The 22,356-nt window shown below is 38.4% G+C and overlaps 5 protein-coding genes and 1 non-coding gene across 12 annotated transcripts; 4 read left to right on the top strand and 2 right to left on the bottom strand.

Moving 5' to 3' along the window:
* The first annotated feature begins 1,557 nt into the window (after window positions 1-1,557).
* LOC137717422 (proteasome subunit beta type-6) lies at window positions 1,558-3,933 on the top strand. Its single transcript, XM_068456788.2, has 8 exons — window positions 1,558-1,755; window positions 1,854-1,930; window positions 2,031-2,086; window positions 2,179-2,251; window positions 2,364-2,475; window positions 2,978-3,051; window positions 3,376-3,450; window positions 3,578-3,933. Exons 1-8 carry the CDS (start codon window positions 1,644-1,646, stop codon window positions 3,707-3,709), a joined length of 711 nt encoding a protein of 236 aa, XP_068312889.1. The 5' UTR covers window positions 1,558-1,643; the 3' UTR covers window positions 3,710-3,933.
* Window positions 3,934-4,420: 487 nt separating this feature from the next.
* LOC137718818 (AIG2-like protein D) lies at window positions 4,421-6,112 on the top strand. Its single transcript, XM_068458356.2, has 5 exons — window positions 4,421-4,653; window positions 4,765-4,837; window positions 4,952-5,044; window positions 5,473-5,556; window positions 5,791-6,112. The coding sequence occupies exons 1-5, from the start codon at window positions 4,496-4,498 to the stop codon at window positions 5,932-5,934; spliced, it is 552 nt and encodes a 183-aa protein (XP_068314457.2). The 5' UTR covers window positions 4,421-4,495; the 3' UTR covers window positions 5,935-6,112.
* A 285-nt stretch (window positions 6,113-6,397) lies between these two features.
* LOC137718816 (L-arabinokinase) lies at window positions 6,398-14,446 on the bottom strand. 7 transcript variants are annotated; one of them, XM_068458354.2, is made up of 29 exons: window positions 14,136-14,446; window positions 13,930-14,037; window positions 13,253-13,321; window positions 13,007-13,090; window positions 12,803-12,879; window positions 12,574-12,640; window positions 12,320-12,377; window positions 12,135-12,202; window positions 11,986-12,048; window positions 11,826-11,879; window positions 11,629-11,731; window positions 11,440-11,549; window positions 10,892-11,011; window positions 10,749-10,805; window positions 10,377-10,543; window positions 10,134-10,296; window positions 9,759-9,842; window positions 9,423-9,542; window positions 9,044-9,174; window positions 8,889-8,970; window positions 8,600-8,687; window positions 8,464-8,507; window positions 8,286-8,381; window positions 8,112-8,188; window positions 7,793-7,993; window positions 7,344-7,509; window positions 7,168-7,239; window positions 6,796-6,999; window positions 6,398-6,682 (listed from the first exon to the last, which is right to left on the bottom strand). In XM_068458354.2, exons 1-29 carry the CDS (start codon window positions 14,241-14,243, stop codon window positions 6,557-6,559), a joined length of 2,967 nt encoding a protein of 988 aa, XP_068314455.2. In that variant the 5' UTR covers window positions 14,244-14,446; the 3' UTR covers window positions 6,398-6,556. The 7 variants fall into 7 exon arrangements, 5 of the variants coding, with proteins under 5 accessions (XP_068314455.2, XP_068314456.2, XP_068314454.2 ...); XM_068458355.2 differs by having other exon boundaries at window positions 10,383-10,543; window positions 14,136-14,436; XM_068458353.2 differs by having other exon boundaries at window positions 9,417-9,542; window positions 14,136-14,366.
* A 1,625-nt stretch (window positions 14,447-16,071) lies between these two features.
* On the top strand, window positions 16,072-16,197 carry LOC137718914 (small nucleolar RNA snoR77). The gene has a single exon (XR_011065993.2). It is a non-coding gene; the product is annotated as a small nucleolar RNA snoR77 (small nucleolar RNA).
* A 732-nt stretch (window positions 16,198-16,929) lies between these two features.
* Window positions 16,930-18,567, bottom strand: LOC137718556 (uncharacterized). The gene is made up of 3 exons (XM_068458109.2): window positions 18,338-18,567; window positions 17,881-18,124; window positions 16,930-17,422 (listed from the first exon to the last, which is right to left on the bottom strand). Exons 1-3 carry the CDS (start codon window positions 18,407-18,409, stop codon window positions 17,073-17,075), a joined length of 666 nt encoding a protein of 221 aa, XP_068314210.2. The 5' UTR covers window positions 18,410-18,567; the 3' UTR covers window positions 16,930-17,072.
* Window positions 18,568-19,321: 754 nt separating this feature from the next.
* On the top strand, window positions 19,322-20,507 carry LOC137718573 (uncharacterized). The gene is made up of 3 exons (XM_088699303.1): window positions 19,322-19,592; window positions 19,686-19,817; window positions 20,204-20,507. Exons 1-3 carry the CDS (start codon window positions 19,452-19,454, stop codon window positions 20,288-20,290), a joined length of 360 nt encoding a protein of 119 aa, XP_088555429.1. The 5' UTR covers window positions 19,322-19,451; the 3' UTR covers window positions 20,291-20,507.
* Window positions 20,508-22,356: the final 1,849 nt, after the last annotated feature.

Here is a 22,356-nt window from a genome sequence, read left to right on the forward strand (position 1 = left end):
GACAAGAAACGTAACCACACATCACAACATTCAAGTAGGAAGTCCAACTGGTGCCAATTTGCAGTTCCGATGGGTTCCGGTTGACAACACATCGGATACCAGTACAGCGCTTGAAGCCTCCGGCGTCCTTCCTATTATTATTTTGTGAAATCGATTCTCATCGTACGAGTCAGCAACTGGTTTTGCCGCCTTATGATTTCCGCCTTCCTTGTTTTCACTTGAATACGACCTGGAAACACAGTCAACCGTATATTCATCGATTTCTTCCTTAGGTTCGACACGCCTAAACCACCAAAGTCCAGGAAGAAAAAAGTCACCATTTCCGCTCGCACTCCATCCCTATACTATGAGGAGCAAGATTTGTATGAGCAACTAATACATGCATGTATGATACATAAGAGAGAGACGAGTTATCCAGGCCTAGAATCTCAGTGAGTTTGGGGGAGTGATTCAGATGCAATTCTCTCATTCTCAGACATCTCCGAAAAATCTGGCATTCTTTCCACGGCAATGCACCCATTGCCTCTTAGGTCTAAAAACTCCTAAAGAAGATATCGCCACAAGATCCCTTCGGAATTGTGTCATTAAATGGTGCAAATACATAGATGCGACCTGTAGTTTATTTCTCCATTATTCACCAGACACGTAGAGAGGAAGTGACATTTACACAACTACTTGCACAATTTCTCGAGTTGGTACTAACGAGCGCATCGATAGAGTGTTGGAAAAGCATTTTACCCAAGAGGTCTGATAGTATTTATGTCCTTTCATAGACTCCTGTTCTTGTAGATGTTGATGCATGGAAAGACCTGTCTCCGAAACTCTGTGCTAGAAAGTTGTCAAGTCTACCAACTGGCTTGAGCGGTCAAAAAGTACTTTTAGTTCTGCACTCATCTCTTCTTGTCGATAGACAATCCAGGGCTATGAGTGATTGTTGATGACTGTTGTTTTTCATTCTTGTATTGGCGCTCTGTCATCTGGGTTCATTGGGTTGGCTTGTAGGCCCAATCTCATTCTTTAGTGGGCTCTCTCCAAGTCCATCTATTCGTCCCAAAAACAACCATATATTATCCAAATAGATCATGGGTTCACAAAACGCATTTTTCAACTATTTTTATACTTGCAAAATGAAAAACTGTTTTACAAAACGTTAGCAAACGAGCCCTAAAAACTTTTACATCCTTGGAGATAATAAAGGTAGAGAGCCTCCATGAAGATTTTGAAGCCCAAATGTAAGTCTACCAACTGGGTTGAGCGGTCAGAAAGTACTTTTAGTTTTGCACTCGTCTCTTCTTATCGATAGACAATCCAGGGCTATGAGTGAATGACTGTAATTTTTTGTTCTCATATTGGCTCTCTGTCATTTTTCAACTATTTTTATATTTGCAAAACGAAAATGTGTTTTACAAAACGTTAGCAAACGGGCCCTAAAAAATTTTACATCCTTGGAGATAATAAAGGTGGAGAGCCTCCATGAAGATTTTGAAGCCCAAATGTAACATTCTCTTGGGCCGAAAGACCCAAAATCCCATTAATATCTAAAATCCAAAGAACTCGTGCAGTAAGTCAGCTTAACAAAAACCCCTCCGCTCCGTCTCCTTGCAGATTCAATTTCCTCTGAAAAACCCAACCTTTGATTCGTTATGGCTTCTTCCGACATGGATCACAACGCCCCTCACTCTATGGGTACCACCATCATCGGCGTCACCTACGACGGAGGTGTCGTCCTTGGCGCCGACTCTCGTACCAGCACCGGTAAATCTCCTCATTCTCTCGCTCTCTCTCCTCCACCAAAACCCTAAGTTGATTTTTCTCTTTCAACACTCACCCAAATCGCCTTTTGATTCTTGCAGGAGTATACGTGGCCAATCGCGCCTCCGACAAAATCACCCAGCTCACCGACAATGTCTACGTCTGCCGCTCTGGATCGGTACCCATCTCGTCAAATTTCCCTCCTTTCTGTTCAATTTCCTACAACTTCTTTAAAAAAATCCGATTATTCCAACGTTTTACCCTTTTGGGATTCTCAGGCTGCCGATTCCCAGGTTGTTTCCGATTACGTTCGTTACTTCCTTCATCAGCACACGTCAGTGTTTCCTTCGTTTTTTTCCTGCAGTTCTTTTACTTTTTTACGATTCTCCTTTGATTTTTGTTTCTGATGGGTTTGTGCTTGCACAGAATTCAGCTTGGACAACCTGCGACCGTCAAAGTTTGTGCAAACCTCGTCAGGCTGCTGTCCTATGGTAACAAGGTTGGGTTTTTGTTTGCTGTTGTAGTTTCTTGTTTGTTGGTATTGTGGTGTGAGATTTCGTTTGTAGTTTTGTGGTGTTTGTGTTTTTACCATGATGTTTTGAACTTTGTAGAATATGTTGGAAACTGGTCTGATTGTTGGCGGGTGGGACAAGTACGAAGGCGGTAAGATTTATGGGATTCCTCTTGGTGGCACACTGCTAGAGCTGCCCTTTGCCATTGGAGGTATGCTATGCTAGAGTATTTCTTACTTCATAATCAAATTTCTGTTTCCCGCTTGCGATTGGGTAATGACGTGCGCTTTAGATGTTTCTGTATGTTTTGTGGGATGTAAATTTTGCTGCTTATACCAAAGAAAGTCATCGGATTTGTTTGGTTGAAATAGGATTTTTAGTAACGTATGACTTGGTTTCAAGTTTTACTTTATGGACAATATCAAGTCGGGTTTAGTAATGTATGCAATCAATTGGTAATGCTGGATGTGCCTCAAGTACGTGCCAAGAATTCATCTTAGGGTTAATGACTATAACTGGAGGGACCAACGACTTATATTTACTGGCCCCAAAAAGGGTTATGTTCAGATATCATATTCCTGTCATCCCTACGTCATTGCGATTGGCTTCCACATCATGTTTTGGAAGTTTTAAATGTGATTTTGCCTTCTGAAAAGGTTCAGTTTGATAGTTTTGCCCACGAGTTTGGCTTAACATAATATTTTGCTTTGTAGGATCTGGCTCCAGTTACTTGTATGGATTTTTCGATCAAGCATGGAAAGAAGGAATGACCAAGGACGAAGCTGAGGTATGTATCTCTTAATGTTTGAACTTGAAAATTTTAGTACTTAGAACATACTGGTCATGAAAAGTTCTAAGTTTACATGGCACTTGACCTGGTCACTATTGTGCATCAATAATTAACTTAAATGCCACAACATCGCAAGCAAGCTTTGACCCTTGGAAAGGAAATCAGTACTAAAACTTTCATTTTAGTGCTCCAACATATATAATATGTAGCTGGTGATGATATCACTCAGGCATTTGTTGTGACAAATAAAAGATTGCTATTGTTATGTAAAGTTTGACTTTGAGGTTTATAGTTAACGACTCTTTGGTGGCATCATTGCAGCAATTGGTGGTTAAGGCTGTTTCCCTCGCCATTGCACGAGATGGTGCCAGTGGGGGTGTTGTCCGTACTGTAGTTGTAAGTTCTTGTTTCCCCTCAACTTTATTTGTGACTAAGCAATCGTATCTTTATTTTTGTTTCCAACATACTAGACCATAGATTGGCTAAGTCCCTTACTTTCCTTATCGTTTGTGCGGTTTTGCAGATAAATTCTGAGGGAGTGACAAGAAACTACTATCCTGGCGACAAACTTCCACTCTGGCATGAGGAGTTGGAGCCTCAGAACTCATTGTTGGACATATTGAACACTGCTAGTCCCGAGCCAATGAACATATGATGATGTTGCTGCGAACTGACACGAGTCCGGCAACTTTCTATTAGTTTCTTTGAACTGATCAGACTCTTGTTTACGGAGAGGAATATTGTGTTCAGCTCCATCTTGGAAAAGTTGCTCATCTTTTGTGATTTAGTTGTATGTTGGTTCAACTTGGACAGAGATTTTAAGAAAAAACATGAAATACTTGGAGCTAGAAATGCTTACACCGTAACTATTGTAGCTCATGCATTGTGTCGTCTTCTTTGTGTTACTTTCCGCCATTACCTTATTCTCATCGAAAGTACAAACCTTGTTTCTCCTCTTTTTATGAAACAACTTCAATTGACTATGGAATCCGCAGTATAAATCCCCTGTAACATGCCTGTATTGGAAACGTGAAAGTGTCACACTAGTGTGTTATGTTATCCTCAATCGACTCATAGCTCAAGTAGTTAATAGCATTTAGTTGTTGCATTATGAGTTTACAGGACTCGGATCTTAAAGAAGTTTTACCAAGGAATGTAACATGCGTAAAACATAATTTCATCGTATAAATTCGGAAAGGCATGTAAAAATTCAATAAAATTGATGAATATTTGAGAGGTCGTTTTTGGCGAATCGGGTAGAGACACAGCCTAGAAAAATTGACCACCAAATTACAAGTCGTCACTCAAAAAAAATAAAAAATCGTCGTCACTCAAAAAAAATAAAAAATAAAAAAACACGTCGTATGGTTCCAACTCGGAATGAATTCCACACAAAAGATATTCCAATAGGGAGAGAGAGGAGAGAGTCGCAGAGAGAGAGATGAGTGGTGGTGCGATGAGCTCAGTGGTGGCGAACGGTGGTGGTCAGTCGCATAGCCTTCACAAGGTGTTCGTGTACGGCAGCCTCATGGCGGAGGATGTCTGCCGAGTCCTCTTAAATCGTGTCCCTCTATCCTCCCCTGCCATTCTCAATGGCTAGTCAGTCTCTCTCTCTCTCTCAACTTAATTATCTGTTTTTATTGTTAATTATATTAAAAAATTGCAAAAGAATTGAAATTTGTGAATGATTAGGTAATTATTAATGATCAGTGATAGGTATAGCATCAAAGGAAGAGTTTATCCGGCGATTCTTCCGGTCGAGAATAAAAAAGTTGCTGGCAAGGCAAGTTCTAATTCGTAATCAAGTTTATTAGATGACATAATAATTAATCACGTAAATTGTGAATTATTTTTTTATTAAATAAGAATAATAATGAATCAAGTTTTGTTTAAGCAGGTGTTATTGGAAATAACAGATCCTGAATTGCATATTTTAGATGAATTTGAGGATGTGGAGTATGAGAGGAGCTCTGTTGAGGTCTCCTTGATGGTATTCCCCTTCACTCACTTGCACTCTATAATTCTAATAACCCACCGTTTTCACCTCCAGTTGTATCGTCTTTCCGCATATTAGACTAGTTTAGAATACCGCGTTAATCAGAAGAAGAAAAAAAAACCATTTACTTACATATTAGTATGCTGTGGAAATGTCATATTGAAGACAATGTTTGGGAAAGGCTTAAGCTTTGGCTATACGCTATCAATTGGTGTACTGGGTAGGATTGGGAAGCTCTAAAAATTTGCAATTTTGATGCATTTTATGCGACGGAAGCAAGCCATTTTTCGTCAGCTCTCACCAAATTTGGGAAATATCTTGGTGTGATCTTTGGTGCCTTTTGTTAAGAAACGTTGGTGTACGCCTTTTTTCTCAAGAAGTTTGTGGATTTAATGGGAGGGTGGCAATTTTTCTTTCTGCAGGATAGTTCTGAGAGTTTTCTAGCTCAGGCTTATGTTTGGAGCAACAAAAATGATCCAAACTTGTATGGAGATTGGAATTTTGAGGTAAACTCTTTCACCTTTCGCTGTTCTACTTCTTAGGAGAATCAAAAACAAAATTAAGTAAACAAAACGGAAGAAGACTCCTATGTGTTTGAGTATCGATAAGATGGATGCGTATAGTTTTTTCGTTAAGTAGAAGACTAGAAGTTAGCTCTCTACCAACATTGTTTATTGTTAGAATCCTAATTCACTTGTGTCTCACTTTCTTGGTTGCTTTGATCCCTTTAAAATGGGAAGGAATGGAAACAATTACACATGAAAGATTTCGTCGAGATGACTTCCGGTTTTATGGAAGGGCTGGAGCTGCCTGAAGCAAAGCCGAGGGTTGCAACATACGAGTCCTTCTTTCAGCAGGATCGCGAGAATCCACCGGTGTCATAATTCTAGGTTCAGTTTGTAGATACTGATCCGTATAAACCGTATCTGTCATTCTATGATCCGTATTCAGCGTATTTCGTAATAATTGAAGTAACTTTCTGTAGTTGTTTGAAGCTTTTACCAAGGACAAGTATTTGTTACCAGCATCTACAAGTTTTATGGAGTTTTGATTAATTGTTAAGTTTCTTTTGGCTCAAGGTTTGGATGATATTGGAAGTATTCAACTTTTTTCCTTGCCTGATCGGAATTATATGTTTCCAAAGCAATGTTGCACCAAACTTACACGAATTGCTGGTTGGAAACAAAAGAAAAAAATTTCGTATCCGTGCTTTTAATATACAACAATATTTTAAAGGGCGAAGTCGAGACGTTTTTATAGGCAACCCCACTTAGGCGAAAATGTTGAGGTGTGAAGTGAAACCTCACGAGACTTAAAAAGTTAATAGTATATATAATATAATCTACATTAGAGTCGAAATCAAATATTTTATAATATTATTTGGGCTTGGAATAAATAATATTGTTATCCTGCCAATACGTCCACAGGAGAGTTGTACCAAATGTGATCCTTGAATAGAAGGCTTAAGTTTAAGCCAAATCACTAGACATTTTATACTCCAATACATTACTCATTTGGATCGAGGGAGACGCGGCGGCGTATTCTTAGATACCCGAATTTTCCGGCACCGGGCGACGAGCCCTCGAAAATAAATGGCAGATACCCTGTTGCATCTTTGTACCTCTGCTGAATCTGCATAGATCAAAATCAACAGCACCCCAGTAATCCACAGGAATAAAAAGGGAAAATCTATTAGCTACTGCAGTAACGTTTAAGACAAGATACTTTTTTCCTGATAGAATTACCTCCAAAATTTGTTGGCTGCTCTGCAGAGAATTCCTTCCGACTACACAAACCGTTCCGCCAGAACCTCCGCCTGTAATCTTGGCTCCGTATAATGTCCCATCGTCGGATTTAGACGATTTAGCATTTTGCATCGCTTGTACCAACCGTACAAGCCGGTTTGTTCCGTCGGAGCCAAGTCCGCAAGCACTATAGCTGTAGTGGCACTGTAAAAGAAGATTATGTTCAGGTACTGGTTAGCCAACAAATAGCCAGAGATTTGTCCGTGACATGGAACCAATGCGTAATATGTTTATGAACCTATATGCAAATAATCATATCATGAATTTCACGTTTTCTTCAACGATCATGCAAATTCAGAAATTTGTACATACCTGATACAGTAATTCTCCAAGAGCTGTAAGCTGATCATCTGAATTTGCAGATGTTAGCAGTGCCTTGAATGTCTTCAAGTCAAGTAAATACCAAAATAACTTAGATGATCGAATCATAGTCCATAATAAGAATAACAAGAAACACAAGCATCGTCATATAAAATTCCGGCACTAACCTTAACCCGGAAATTTTCATATATAGGATGTCTAGCAGGTGATCTTACTACGTAGTTACATTTTGGATCAATTACTGTAACTGGATCGTTGTGATCATCATACTTCTCAAGAAAAGTTTCACCAAGTATAGTCTCAGGAAGCACCTTAACATAAAGAGCCTCATATCTGAAGTTCAAGTTACGAAAATATATTGATAAACTATTACAGGATTAATACAGGGGGATTGTTATTAGCACTCCTAAAATCTCATTTGACACTCCAAACTTTCTATAATTAGAAAGAAAAATACACTTGTGAGGAGTGTAGAATAAAATTTTTGGAGTGCTAATAACAGTTCCCTTAATATAGACGTAAAAGTATTTAGCTGAAAACGTCGCCTTTGTCTTTTGGCCGGTAAGTGCACCTTAATTATTAACAAGTTACTTAAAAGTCCCATAGAAAACATTACCTGTGAGGTGACAGGCTGCACAAGTAATTTAATGAGGCTTCAGCTTCAAGTAGTTCAAAACCATCATCCTCCAACTCATCACCGTTTGTCCCATTTGCAGTTGATGATGACCGGGACAAAATCGTAGAAGCTGCACACTTTATCATCTTCCGACCCATAAAGGCACCTATTCGAACAGATCCATAATCTGCACCTCCGACACTATCCAAGAAGTAAAATCGCAAGGCTTAAGTACAATTCCTTATTTGAGGATTCTGAAGGCCATATAAAAACTTATGATTTTGGTAATATGTAAGACGATAGGCCGTTGATCTTCTACCTGTGTCTTATTCCTGAATCAATTCCCCAAAATCTGACATGGCCAGGAATTTCTACAAGTCCAAGAACCTCAGCAGGCTGTAGGGAGAACAAAACAAAAAAAACACTTGACACAGTTTTTTGATACATAAAATGCAGCAGCAGAGTTGTTTTCTGCAACATCAACAGCGGATACCTGGCACACCATTGCAAGAAGCTTGTTTGCTTCGCCACATGCAGATGTCATCTGGTCCATGACACCGCATGGGGCTCCAACAATATGATTCTCCACCTAACATACACTTAGAAAAATCAACATTAATGTAATTTCAAAAGAAAAGCAGTAGTATGCTGATTACTGTTGAGGGGGTAACCTTTTGGCAAAGCAAAGCAAGATCTCTGGGACTGATGCTTAATCCTACAAAATAAAGGGGTCGGTTTTAGACATTTTGTCATATGTTGAAAGTACAAATAGACGGCTAAAAAGCCTAAGTTGAATAATGGAAGTACCATGGGCAGCAGCTATGGCAGACATGGTAGCGACTTCCACAGAAGCAGAAGAAGAGACACCTTTGCCTTCTGGGACGGAGGAGGAAACCTGTATGTTATTGCAAGCGGCGAAGTCAACATTATGGTCATAGTATACGACAATCAGCTAATTTAAGCAACTGAAGAGTAAACTATACATATCAACTGAACAGCGCACAATAAAGTATAGAACAGCGAAGCACTATAATACAAAGTTTTGAGCTAGTTGATAGGACTAAATCAACATGTTAAACGAAATGCCAACTCATACCAGCAAACTGATGCTATCCTCAAAACGTACACCTAGTTCTGTCATTAAAACCAGAATGACACCTGCAACATATGCTGCCCACCTAAAATTGAAACCATGTCAGTAGTTCACAAAGTTACAGATACAGACAAATTAAAGATGGAAGATTGACCCACTTTTGGGATGGATCTTGTGAAAAGTATTTCTTTGCATTCTCATATGACATTGGCTTATCTCCATCCATAAAATCAGATAGATCCATGTCAAACGTTGGGCTACGGTTGCTTAACTCTGAACCATATGAGACCTGATACAACCAATTATGAAAATGGTAACGATAATTATTTTTATTTCTATTTCTGAGAGAAGGTATTTCCACACAGGCTTCCTTCATTAGGCTGTCGGGATAACTTTGAAAAATAGCAACCAAAGTTTATATCATGCCAATAGGAGAAACTATATCTACATTCTAACCTTTCCTCACTACCCCAAAGATGAAGACAACCCCGCTTCCAACACTTAAACGGCATATTGACTCTTAATGCTTACACTTACAATTTGCAGGACAGGCGTCGGGTTTTGTCCCTGCTGCCGGGCCAGGGCATGTTTCCAGAGCCTATGTTTACTTGGATGATTCCGTTGAACAGCAACATGGCAGGCTTCTTTTATGGGCATCTGTGAGAGAGAACATCAGAAGAAACCATCAGGAGGAAAGACAAGGTTTTTGTCCCATGAGTCCTGTTTTATACTAGGCGTCTGTTTCAACAATAGGTGTACACAGAAGTGTATGTGTCTGTGCACCAGTGAGTGTGCATACATGATACACTGCCCAGTGGCAATAGTACGCTTTGCAGACAGAATAACTAATATCCATGAAATACAGAGACAAACCTGCAAGACTAGGCTTCCTGAATAGTCAGCAATCCCTCCCATTACGTCTAACCGTCCAGGTGCTCTAGCTACAAAAATTTCTTCCTGTGTCCCAAAAATCAAATACAATTACTCAGTAAAATCATTGGAAAAACGGTTCAGCTTCTGAAACTATGAATACATCTAATATTCTTCCTAAGCCAAACTCCTAAACAACACTGGCAAGGTGTTTAGTTAATCTTAAATTGCCAATACAAATGCATATCTAACAAGTTATGACTTGTGATGTAACTATACATGTATCAGTTTATATGTCATCTACATCAACCATGTGGAATTGTTGAAAAACTTGAAAACCTAAGACAGGCTATGAGATTGAGTTGAACTAAGTGAGACCTCCCAGTTGAAGAGTCCAGCTGCAGCCTTGCGCTCCCGGCGCTTCTCAGTAGTTTTTTCAGAGTCATAAACAGAATCTAGTTCCGCCAGGCTCTTCAAAAAAGTCATCGTATCTGAAAGACCATGAAGATCTCCATGAAGAATCTCAAAATCTTCAGTGCATCTAAAAGTAGATTTGCAGTGATGTTAGAATAAGCATCCAATTAATTCTTAACAACAGTAGTAATAGAAGATACAACTCACGAGTACATTAGGGAGCCATTTTCGCTCATTCCACAAGTAGGTGATCCAATTCCAAGTTCACTTTCAGCATTTGCATACCATTCAGGAATTGCCATATCTCGTCCAGGTGCCCTTTGAAGTTGATACCCAAGAATTATGGCATCACGCAATCTTCTTGCCCCACTTAGCTACATGTTAGTGAGAGAAAAGTGGGATTTTTATATGACTGAAATATAGTAGATTTTGCACAGTTTGGCTTATCAGTTTCCACACCCTGTGAAATTGTATCTGACTAGTGCTAACAAACTATTTGGTATTGAAGTTCTATGAAATCTACAAGTCGATTTAAAAAAAATTGAAAAAAAAAAAAAATAGCAGTTAAAGTTCAATTACCTTATCTGAAGCGTAGTTTTTCCCAATAGCCGTCTCTTGCAGGATGTGAGCTGCCACCTATAATTTTCAAATTGTACATTACCACACAGATGCGAAATGCAAGTGTATATCTAATCATACGATTCCAGAAACAAAGAAGGTACCTCACCACCATTGATGCCGCCTTCATAGCATGGTTTCAAACTGATTGCACGCTCAAGGTAAGGTTTCCAATGACCAGTGAGCAAGTCCCTCCTAATCATCTCAACGCCACCTTGATAATACTGTTATAAGAAATTATTATAAACCCAACTAGTATCAGATTCTTGACAAGAATATAGGAGAGAAAGGAGAAGCAGTTGAAGAAAAATAACAAATGGTAAACACGTATCAGATTTTTAATCATGTTTGCTATCGGAAAATCAGGATCATCTTTGGGTCACAGACTTCAACAAAATAAAAATGACTTAATATGTTCTTTAATAATTGACACTAATTTTTTGAGTCAAAAGTAGATAGAAGAGAAAAATCAGTTGACTACAGAAGTGGAGGGGAAGAGAGGGGCTGGAGAAGTTATCACATATGCATTGTGAAACGACATGTGTAGTGTCTGTACATCATTGCTAGTAAATTTCAAGGAGGTACGAGAGGAAGATGATACTGTTTAACCAAACAAAATAAAAATTATTATAACAAAGTGGATCGTTCGTACCTCAAGCATATTTCTCAAGAAAGGTTCTTCATTGAAATAATCTCTGCGTACAAAGACAAATGGTAACTTGTATGAAAGAGCTTCACTCACAGTGCCATATCCAATTTTTCCTGAAATAAAATGAACCGAAAAAATTTCAATCTCTATCCATTCAACATAAGCTTCCCGCCAAAATAGTTTCAAACCTACCAAGCATACAGTCAGATGCTGCCATAAAATCAGGTGTATAAGCATCTTTTGCCAGTTTTATGAAATTTGGTGGAAGTTCCTGGGTGTCAGAACCACCACAAACCTGAACCAAAAAACCAAAAAACCTTTTTCACTATGAAGATCATCATTAAGCACTTTCAGACAAGCAAAAACATGGAACAATGCGATGAAAATACCAGGCACAGCCATCCAGGAGGCAAAAACTCTTCCTTCAACTTCCAGCCTGCTGGCTGCAGATAGAGAGAAAAAATATAGGTACAATTAGCAATAGTGGTATTTTAATAAACATTTGAAGCGGTGATTCTTTAGAATCAAAGACTAAAATATCAATGTTACCTGTCCACCAAAGTTGAGGATGACTAGTTTTACATCGTCTCCAATTCCAAGCTCCTCCCTCACCTACAACCAGGAAAATAATGAACAACTGATCCAATCAATCAAATCAAGCGATGAAAGTGATTTGCTAAGGATCTTTAAACCAAAACCTCTTTGCGGGATCTGCGAAACCTCCTCACAACTAGAGGTACATCAACTGCATCACGGAAAGCAGGCACTGCAAAGTCATAAAAAATGATATCAGACAAATTAGTAAACAATCCCCTGAACCAAAGAGAGAAAGATAATATTTAAAGACAAGGAAGTCACTGTCCAGGGATAGAAAGCAACATACTTGGGCAGTATCCTGGGAGGCGGATGAGGAACTCGCAGTGAGAATAATCTTCTGCTATCTATATTCAACACAGAGAAAATTTTAACACAGCAAACATCAAGAACCCATAAGAACTTGTTATCAGTATGTTTCACATACTACATTATAGAGACACAGACTGGACCGTATCAAATGGAGAGAGCGGAAGAGATGCAATGAACAAATTACTACATCTTTTAAAGTAAATAATTCCGTCTGAAGCACAGGAAGGTCACCTGCCAAACGATTGAACGATGATTACTTCCAGCAGCCATGACATATTCTGCATAGATGAAGTCCCAACTGTATAGAGAAAGGATGAGCATAGAGTTACAAAGAGTTGAAATAGTTGGACAACTCAAAATCATCAAAACTCATAACTTGACATATTAATTCAAGATATGTACTTACATTTAAAAATTATGAGAGGTTGAGTAAAAAAGAATGCTAACGATAACAATATACCTAAAGTTAGTGACACAAACAGAGCGAATTCCAGCATCAGCGGCTGCACGGCATGCAACAGGAACAACATCTGAGACCTGTTCTTGTACAGGCAGAACAAACTATCAGAGCCAAGATCTTCACACACAGTATAAACACAGAAGTTCCCTTTGATTCAATCTCAACTGAATCGCAATAAAACAACAGAAGCAGCAATTTAAGTACCACTAGGTCAGCCTTGATGGAGGTTAGCCACTCCACTTCCGTTTTCAAGATTGAAGCCCGAGGCGCCACAGCTGTCTCAGAATACTAACACAGCGAAGAAAATGGAAAGTAAACACCAAGAAGTTAAAAAATAGTCCAATATTTAGTAACAATCCGAAAACCAAAAATGAAAAGCAACACAACTTCATTGCCGAAATAAAAAAAAAATATAATCAACAAAAACAAAAAATAAAAATTAATCGTTACCTTAGCTAAGGAAGCAAGACGATCGACTGTTAAAGCATCTGCTTGCACAGCTCCACAGTCCAGAAGAACCTAATATCCACATCATTCCATAAATTACCAAAATTTCAACTTTACTAATTTCAAGCTAAAATTATGAAAAATCATAGAAATTATCAAAATTTTGTTTACCATTAATGATATACATTACTAAAATTACTGCTACAGTAATAATTTCAAGCTAAAAAAATTAAAAAATTGTAAAAATGATCCTCAACTTTAACTCAATTGAAGCAATGGTCTTTCAACTACAAAGTCATGACCATTTGTCCATTAACTCATCTAACACGTGCAATATGGTCATTTCGTCAACTCTGTCAGAATTCCATCTGAATTATTATGTTTATTATGTTGGAAAGATTATTACTATAATTTGATTAAAGTCGAGGAAATATTACTTCAAAAAAATTAAGAACTATTTCTCCAATTGAACTAAAATTAAGGCACCGCTACTACAATTTTTCTCATTTAAGGAAAATTCTAATTTTGACGTAAGTTTTAGGTTTCGACAAGTTAAATAATCAATAATCATGAATTTTTAGTTAAAACATCATTGTTATAATTTTCTCTTATAATTTTGATGAAGAATTATCATCGGCAGACAAGCAAATTGCGAGACTGTAAAACAGTAAAAGTCTTACCTTGCGGATGAAGAGGCGAGGCGATTGTATCTCGGAAGTGAAAACGAAGTCAGGAGCTCCGGTGACGACGTGCACATCGTGGCCGGCGAGAATCAGGTGCCGCGCAACCTACACTCACAGCATGCGGCGCTGATCAGCAGCCAACGGATAATCGACATTCAAACTTGAACCAAAAAAAAAAATTGATCGGCGTGAGAAAAGTCGACCTCGACGACTCGGGTGGCGTGGCCGAAGCCGTGACCGGTGACGTAGTAGGCAAAAACCAGGTGGTTCCTGGACGCCGACACTCCTTCGCCCTCTTCGTCAATCCTCATTATCTCTCTCTCCTCTTCTCTTTCTCTCTCTAGAAAATAGCAGTTGGTGTCTGTGGCGAAGGAGGAGAAGAGAATCCCAATTATAGAGGAGGAGGAAGAACTGTGTGATTGATTGCAGTGCCGAGTACTTGGAAGTTGTTTGGGTAATGACGTAATTAGGAATAGGATAAGACGATCGAGACGGTGACGTTTCAGGATTAGGAATGGATTGACAGCGGGATGCTGCCGTTTTAATGTTTATCCTCTTCCGCACGTCAGCTCTGCGGCTAGGTTGGGTAAGACACGGCAATGCCACGTCAGTTGAACAGACTCTGATCTTCGCCATTCCCAATGTAAGATAATCCGAAACAGTTCCATATTCCGAAGAATCTGGACACACTGGTTTGTTCGAATTTACTTTTTCAGAATTATTTTTCCAAATTGAGGCCCAATTTGTTGGGAGGGAATCTCAAGCAACCATCCATGGTCGGAGTGGTGTGTATATTCGTAAATAATAGGCCTAGTAAACGGGAGGGATAATTTATATGACACAGATATATACTAACACAGTTGTTTATTGTGTTCGTGTGTTGTTATTTTAACAAATTCCATTATAGCCGCTTAAGAGTATAAATAATATCGATTGTTGCGAGGGGTCGAGGTAGTAGCTTCACGCGGAGCATCTTCAGTTTGGTTGCAGGTGGAAATTGCACGCCTTTTTCTAATAATCTCAGTTCTGATTGCTGGTGGAAATCACGGGCTCATGAGCAGCATTGTGGATGATGAGGTGTGGGTTGCGATTTGTGAGGTTCAATCTAAATGCAGGTGGAAGTCATGAGTTGTGGAAGTCATGAGTTGTGAACGTCGGGGTTGATCATCTTGGGTCGGCCGCAATGCGGGTTGGTGAGCGGGTGGGTCACAGTTAACGATCATCGGTCATAGTTGTGGTTGCGATGTTTAAGCTTAAGCTATTCTACAACGAGCAATAGATAAAAAGCACAACCTATCCAATAGCCTAACCGATCCAAATACCAAATCATATCTTGTCTGGTCCACCAAACGTGCCAAAAAGGAATTAGATGGCATGGACTATATTGATGCTAAGGTCAAATTTCGAGGACGACATTGATCAATTGTAAAAATAAGAGACCAAAATAAAGAATTTGATCAATATCATGGACCATTTGTGTAAAAACCTCAACAAAAGGAAATAAAATCAGTCTTCAAGTACATGTTTGCCCTTTGTTCCATGTTGTGGGTTTTTTACTTCATCAAAACGGCTGTGGGTCAAGCTCATTTGTCTTTCGTAAAATTCGAGTCCAGCCCAGGACAAATGAAGGAGAAATTGGTCTGGGCCAATGTACAAATTTGTAATTTCAAATCCCCGCGGGTGTCCTCTCCTCATCTGTGTATATATATCGGTCACTCGTTTAACCCTACAATTCCCTCAGCCTACGCAACCTAGGGTTTATGGTTTTTGACTTGCGCCGAATCGCCAATTGCAATTCGATTCTTTCTCTCCGTTTTTTAATTTTTTTATGTTTTAGGGTTAGGGTTTCTGGGTTTACGTTTTCCAGATTGGATATTGTGAATTTTGAATTAAGGCGAATCGAATTTTGATTTTTATGGGGCTGGAGTTTGGCTCTTTGGCTTATTTACAACAGTGCCATAGAGATGAATGCAGCTTCCCTACATCAACCTCTCAACCTTTTCTCCCAATTTCACCACGTCTTTCTTGCATTCTGGCGATTTTTATCTGATGAGGTTGATACATATATTATCTTGAATTTAATTTGTTTCATTTATTTTTTAATTTAAAGATTTTGGTATTGGATTCGAGTGGTAATTCAGGCAGCCCCCTTGCGATGACGATGGCTTGGGAGGCGTTTAACTGCTCGTATATCGATTTGCTTTTGCTCTTCAGATTTGCTGAGATTTCTATCTTTGAAGCTGGTCTAGTAGGCATCAGTACATTCCTTAAACTTGTTTTCTAAGTTCTACAACATCTCGGGTTTTTCCATAGGAAGCGATTTTCGCACTCTTGTTTTTTCCTTCAGCACTCATTCTTTGGATTTATTATGAGAATTGAGGGCATAAACAAGGAGAGTTGTGTAGAAATTGAACAAAATTAATGTTCTAAAAAACAGCCTAGGCTAGGCGGTGGTGACCCAAGGCGTATTCTTGCAAATTGGTTAGGCTCTAGATTGCCGCCTAGGCGGGCGAGCGGCTCTAGGCCGGCTAGGAGGCTAGGAGTTTTTTTTTTTTTTTTTGAAATTAAAAAAAACAAAACCTATATACATTACTATATTTCTTTATTTTCCTCCTATTGTACATGTATCATCCTACGATACTCCTCATTTTGGTTTTATAACATATATGTTTAATATGTTTTTAAATTTTAGACTCGTTGGATACCTCTTTTTGCATTTTATTATTATTTTATTATTTTATTTATGGATTTCATACAAGTTTAATTTTTTGTAAATGTCAATATGCACTTATTTACAAGATATATAAGAAATTTACCTAAATTTGTCTAGGCGTCCGCCTAGAACCCGCCTAGGCACTAGGCACTAGCCCGCCGCTCGACTAGCGTCTAGCGTTTATTAGAACCTTGAACAAAATTGAGCTATACTATATGATTTATGTGAAATTCAATTAATTCGAAAGTTACGGAACAAAACAAATTTCTAAATCACCCGCAAACTAAGCAAGGATGGAACTCCGAGTTTCCATGGTAAATTTATAAAATTTCCCCAGAAGTGGAAGATGTCATTCAGTTTGAACAAAATACTAGACTGGGATTAGGTGTCTGGTAAGAACTGGGACTTACGATGTACAACTTGTTAGTTACCAAGTGACGGGAGTATAATTGTTCAGGAGGAGTTGTGGCTCCATCCAATGCAGCTGCTGTTGCTGATGCCAGTTTTGTACCCCACTCGATCCTTCCATCATCGTTCCACTGAACCCAGACGCTTCCGCCCCATTGAATCTGTTATCATCTGTGTCCATCATTTCAACTTCCATGGGCTCCGACTGACTTGCAGTCTGTGTCACATCTCGTGAAGACGGTGGGAAGTTGGGTGCAACCCAGGGAACAACAGCCATACACCCATTTGAAACATCTTTGTTTTCCTCTTCCGACCCACGATCCTCTACCGGCTTCAGTGACTTTGAATATCCCCACGAATAAATATGATCTGCCAGAAACAATTCGGTTAGTAAAAGGCACGACTAACAGACCAGTTTCATGTAAAGGTCAGACAGATACTAAAAGTAGTCATTCATTCTAAACCGAAAACAAGCCACCATTTTTAAATTTATCTGAATCGAAATATGAGAACTTCGATCTACGATTACATCAAAACAGAATTAAACAAACATAGCTGCCACCAAGTCATCTCCATCAAAAGGTTGTTGATAATATGAACAGACATTGCGAAGAGATCACAAACACATACTATTACAAAAAGATCACAAGCACATTTAATCACTTTTCAATTCATTCGTCCTACGACGAATGCTTCTGGGCAGCCCAAAAACCATTCAAAGTTGAAATAATAACTTGAAATTAGATTATATGATCACAATGATTTGCTACATATCCAAATCAAAGTTGTTAAACAGTAATAACAATACACAGATCCAAGAGCCTTACCTCTTAAACCCGGAATCAAGTCCGAATTCACAATGACAGAGAAATCCCGCGAATCAGGTGCTTTGAAAAACGGCGTATTCGCGGGGTTATAGAGCACAAGAGCTTTCTCATCCCCAGAAGGCAAAGGTTCCGTTGGCAAATCATCTGTTTGCATCACAACACTGGTTTCTGGTGTCGGCATTTCTTCAAACACCTGAGCTGCACTACTTTGGTCTTCATTTACCGTTGCAAACAACCCACCATCCTTCAAAATTTCCACAACAAAAATCGAAAATTACATTTAAAAACTTCAGCAATTTCTCAAACAGAAAGTGGGTAACAGAGTCCATAACCATAACGACAAATTTTAGTAACGAATTGTTGAGAATTGCAAAAGGCGAGGAAAGAAACCCTAAATTGCTGGGAGATTGGGAACTGAAACGAAAACAAAGAGAAATTCGGAGCGGAGAGAGCGTACCAATCTCCTGGATTTTGAGAAAGGAGAGAAGTAGTCGTCGTCGTCTAATTCTACAAAGTCTTTGCGCTTCATCTCTGCAAATTCAAAAACCCTAATTTGAATCTCTCTCTCGCCGTCGGCTTCCCGTGTTTCGCACCGTCTGATTCTTCGTTTTGGGTTTATTTATTTGGTCTTGGTTATGGTGGGTGGTTTCTTCTGGGTGCTTCTTCAACCTTCTTCCAATATCTTTCTTCACTAACGAGAACACTTCCCGCCCATAACAAACGGAGAAGGCCCAGATCGATGCCTCCAATGCTAGCCCAATGTATTGGCAAGGCCCAAATTGGTATTGTTAAACAATTTGAATTACTACTTTCAACAGATCCTTTAAGAGAAGGGCCTTCATTTTATTTAAAAAATGAGGATTAATTGTGGGATTTACTTCATATCGAACTTTAACGATCTCAATTGTTTATTTTGGTAAGTCTCGATTCATAGATCATCGTTGCAAAATTTTAATTCAATATGAAACTATTTGTCTATTTAATTATCACGATGAAATTTTAATATTTTTCTTAGACCAAAGTGCTCGTCAATTTCTTAAAACTCCCTCAAATATTTCTGATTTGACTAATACTTTGCAAGGATGAATTTTGAGCTCCACAACTAATCCCCATTTTTATAGTAAAATAAGGGATCCCTTCTCTCAAAGGTCTCCCTACTCTCAAACCAAAAACAATATTCAAATTTATTTTGACAAGATAAATATGAAGCTTATTAATATACAAATAATGAAGGAGAAATATTTCTTTCGATATATCTTTTTATAGAAAAAATTCTTATGTATGACTTTCATATACACTTAGACACGCGATCGTTCCACCCGTTGTGAGTGCATTGTGGTAGCTAAGGTAGTGTATCCATCTCCTTGTCATGTTCAAAATGTTTTTTTAGTAGATTAGAGGAGTTTACAATTATGTCACAAAACAATTTAAAATTTTGTTTGCATTGGGGGAGTGGCAATCTTGTGGAAGACACGTCAGACCACACCTCTGCTATTCGGATAACGAGAAGATTAGCAGCGCGCCACTTCGCTCTCCCCTGTCTACAAAATCTCACCACCAATCCAATCCCAATGGCGGCGACGATGACGTCCTTCGCCCCCTGGAACCTCACTTCTCTACGTACTTCTCCCTCCCCTCCGCCAACGACAAGTCGTTTCTTCAAGCCCGCTAATTGCTCACCCATCATCCAACAACAGCAACAACAAGAAGAGGTAAGCCACTGAAAGTCTTATACTGCAAGTCGTTTTCCTGCAACTGCAGACTTTTCGAACACTCCGACTGATTCGGTTCCAGTTTTTTCCAAGGCTGACGTGGCAATTCTGTGCGAGGATTGCAACGGGAGAGGGTGGCTGCTCTGCGACTTTTGCAAAGGGCAGAAAACGAACGTGAAATCCGAGACCAGGCGAATCTACCGGCGATGCCCATCTTGCAGAGCTGTGAGTTTTCAACTCCTCCTCACAAAACCCAATAATTTGTTGTTAGATGTTTGATTTTTATGGAGATTAAGTAAAATATTTGCTTTTTGGTGCTTAATTTTTAGGGTTTTTCACATACCCCTGAAAAAAAAAGTACACTTTAGAAGAACACTTCAAACGCAATAGGCTAGAAAAAAAATCCAACTAACTTGAAAAAGAAGAAAGGGTTTTACAACTAAGAATCATTAAGATGATATGTGGATAGATGAAGGTGTTTTTTCTCTAATTCAATTCTCGAAGTGTTTCTTTATAAAACTTAGAGTTGTCCGTTTTTTTTTTTTTTTTTTTTTTTTTTTTTTTTTTTTTTTTTTTTTTCTAATGATCCATATTTTCTTTGGGGGGTGCAGATTGGTCAGGTGTTGTGTTCAAAGTGCAAGGTTTTCAAATGTGTCACATTCCCAAATTACAATGATGGTGAGGAGGTGTCTTTTTAAGCCTCCAATTTCTTGTATCAAACAAGCACCTGAAGTCTCGAGTTCAATTCTCTTCTTTGCTCGCCAATATATAAATGTGATATGAGTGATTGATTCCTCCAACTTTGAGTTTGAACAGCTTATGTTCATTATTCAGGTTCTCATCTTTTTTTCCTTGTGTGTAGTTTTGTTTGAGAGGAAGCAATATTACAATTTACAAGTGAAAATTAGAAAACCATTTTCCAGGTTTTTCTTGTCCATATAAATTGAGAACATTCCTACCATCCACCACTGAAAAATTAAATACCTGAATGCCTAAGTAGGCCTGAGTTCACAATATTTTTAGGCTTATTGCGCAGTGCCACTTTTAAGAAATAATCTGTTAAGTTTTAAGGTAGTAGAAATTGAGGAAAATATAAGATCCCACATCGTCCGGATGAGAGGAGGTGATGTACCTTATATGTACATACCCATCTCCCTATAGTGAGACGTATTTTGGGTGGAAGCCCAAGAACAAATCCATGAGAGTATGGCCCAAAGCGGACAATATCTTACCATGCGGATTGGGATGTGATAGAAAATGTACGTAATAAGAGGACTAAACAATGTATTAATTTATTCTTGTAGTAGCACTCAAGATAGCAATCAGATTAAAGTTAAAGTTTTCCTCCAAGATAATTAACCATGTAAAGATGAATGGATTATACATGGATAAAATGTTGGACTGTAAGCATTGCTACTGAGGATTGAAGAAGAAGGGTTTGATCCTTCTGCAAGTTTTCCATTTCTGTTCTTAAGTTGTAACTGAACGGCTGTGATTAGAATTAGCTAACATGCTAGATGAATGCCATCTGGCATATCAAATAGAAATTTAAGTGAGTCATGTACATTGCACGCGTCACGCGTGCTATTTAAGCTGAGTGAGTAGGGCTGCAACGGCTACTATGCCATGCACCCGCACTCCTCATGTGTGATGTGATTCATTATGTGAATCAAGGAGTTGGAGGAACGACTCCATCTTCTTCCTCTTCCTCTCGCTCTTCTCCATTTTTCTGACACTGAATGTATTCAAAAAAGTTAAAGGATATTAATATCACAAAGCCAAGTGCTTATTCGATACCTAATATTAGATCGGATAACTCATACAGTTCAAAGAATATGGGATCAAGGCATATGTGAAGGTTGAGGTAATTTTTCATTTTTAGGGATTATAAGAGATCAGACTTTAAGATTTCTTCCCTTTTACTTCAACATACCTAAAATAATGTAAATTATTTAATTTAATTTTAAGCACCCAACGAGTCCTAACTAAACAATCTACTTTGTGCAATTTTCAGTGAGACTAGCAACGGTACTACCTCTGTTCAGTGACACACATATATTACTAATGTTTTAAATATATTTTCCTAAGTTGCAAGTACCAGGACTATATAATCTCTGAGGACTATTAATATATAATCACTTGGTGATTGGTTAAATTCTGGTTCCATGTACAAATGTCAAATGGGTGTTTGTTGTATCTCCATGGAATGGAACTTGTAGGAAATATTAGTATTTGGCATAGTAATTTATATGACATAAATATACTTTTATCGTTACATTTTGCATTAATAATATAAAATTATATAAATAAAAATTTACACATATTTTCGTATCATTGACATGATACGATAGCAATGTACACTTGACATAAAAGTCTTTCTTCGTGGTTCGGATTCAGGGTTTTCTAAGACATTATTGGAACTTACAATTCTAGCCGCAGGTTTTCATGAAATGCTAGAGAGATTTTTTAGTGTGATTGGTACACGAAGTAGTATATTACATGTCATTATAGAAATGATGAGATATATGTGTTAAAAAGTTAATAACTTAAAAAATAAAATTTCACAACATTTATATAAAAACATGTAATGTACCACTCATATTCCTGTCATAATAAAAAATTTCTCGAAATACTGACCCCAGAGCCAACAACTATTTCAGCCGCATTTCACGTGATTTATTTAGGCTTTTGAGACTTGCAAATTGGACAAAAGGGACTTACTCACTACAGACATCATGTGATCCTCTCCGTTTTACAAGATCTT

Source organism: Pyrus communis, chromosome 8, assembly GCF_041283825.1.
Source record: "Pyrus communis isolate YQ-2024b chromosome 8, ASM4128382v1, whole genome shotgun sequence".
Lineage (NCBI taxonomy): Eukaryota > Viridiplantae > Streptophyta > Magnoliopsida > Rosales > Rosaceae > Pyrus > Pyrus communis.

Bases quoted from the DNA above. Each gene is read 5' to 3' on its own strand.
- LOC137718816 (XM_068458353.2), bottom strand. From the start codon at position 14,243: ATGAGGATTGACGAAGAGGGCGAAGGAGTGTCGGCGTCCAGGAACCAC. The intron at 11,880-11,985 runs GTAACATTGATA...CTCTATCTGCAG, and splicing joins TCCTCAACTTTGGTGGACAG to CCAGCAGGCTGGAAGTTGAA. The intron at 8,508-8,599 runs GTACTTCCATTA...TTTATTTTGTAG, and splicing joins TGCCATAGCTGCTGCCCATG to GATTAAGCATCAGTCCCAGA.
- LOC137718573 (XM_088699303.1), top strand. From the start codon at position 19,452: ATGGCGGCGACGATGACGTCCTTCGCCCCCTGGAACCTCACTTCTCTA. The intron at 19,593-19,685 runs GTAAGCCACTGA...GTTTTTTCCAAG, and splicing joins AACAGCAACAACAAGAAGAG to GCTGACGTGGCAATTCTGTG. The intron at 19,818-20,203 runs GTGAGTTTTCAA...TGGGGGGTGCAG, and splicing joins GATGCCCATCTTGCAGAGCT to ATTGGTCAGGTGTTGTGTTC.
- LOC137718818 (XM_068458356.2), top strand. From the start codon at position 4,496: ATGAGTGGTGGTGCGATGAGCTCAGTGGTGGCGAACGGTGGTGGTCAG. The intron at 4,838-4,951 runs GCAAGTTCTAAT...TTGTTTAAGCAG, and splicing joins ATAAAAAAGTTGCTGGCAAG to GTGTTATTGGAAATAACAGA. The intron at 5,557-5,790 runs GTAAACTCTTTC...TAAAATGGGAAG, and splicing joins ATGGAGATTGGAATTTTGAG to GAATGGAAACAATTACACAT.
- LOC137717422 (XM_068456788.2), top strand. From the start codon at position 1,644: ATGGCTTCTTCCGACATGGATCACAACGCCCCTCACTCTATGGGTACC. The intron at 1,931-2,030 runs GTACCCATCTCG...TGGGATTCTCAG, and splicing joins ACGTCTGCCGCTCTGGATCG to GCTGCCGATTCCCAGGTTGT. The intron at 2,476-2,977 runs GTATGCTATGCT...TTTGCTTTGTAG, and splicing joins GCTGCCCTTTGCCATTGGAG to GATCTGGCTCCAGTTACTTG.
- LOC137718556 (XM_068458109.2), bottom strand. From the start codon at position 18,409: ATGAAGCGCAAAGACTTTGTAGAATTAGACGACGACGACTACTTCTCT. The intron at 18,125-18,337 runs GTACGCTCTCTC...GAAATTTTGAAG, and splicing joins TCTCAAAATCCAGGAGATTG to GATGGTGGGTTGTTTGCAAC. The intron at 17,423-17,880 runs GTAAGGCTCTTG...TGTTTCTGGCAG, and splicing joins CTTGATTCCGGGTTTAAGAG to ATCATATTTATTCGTGGGGA.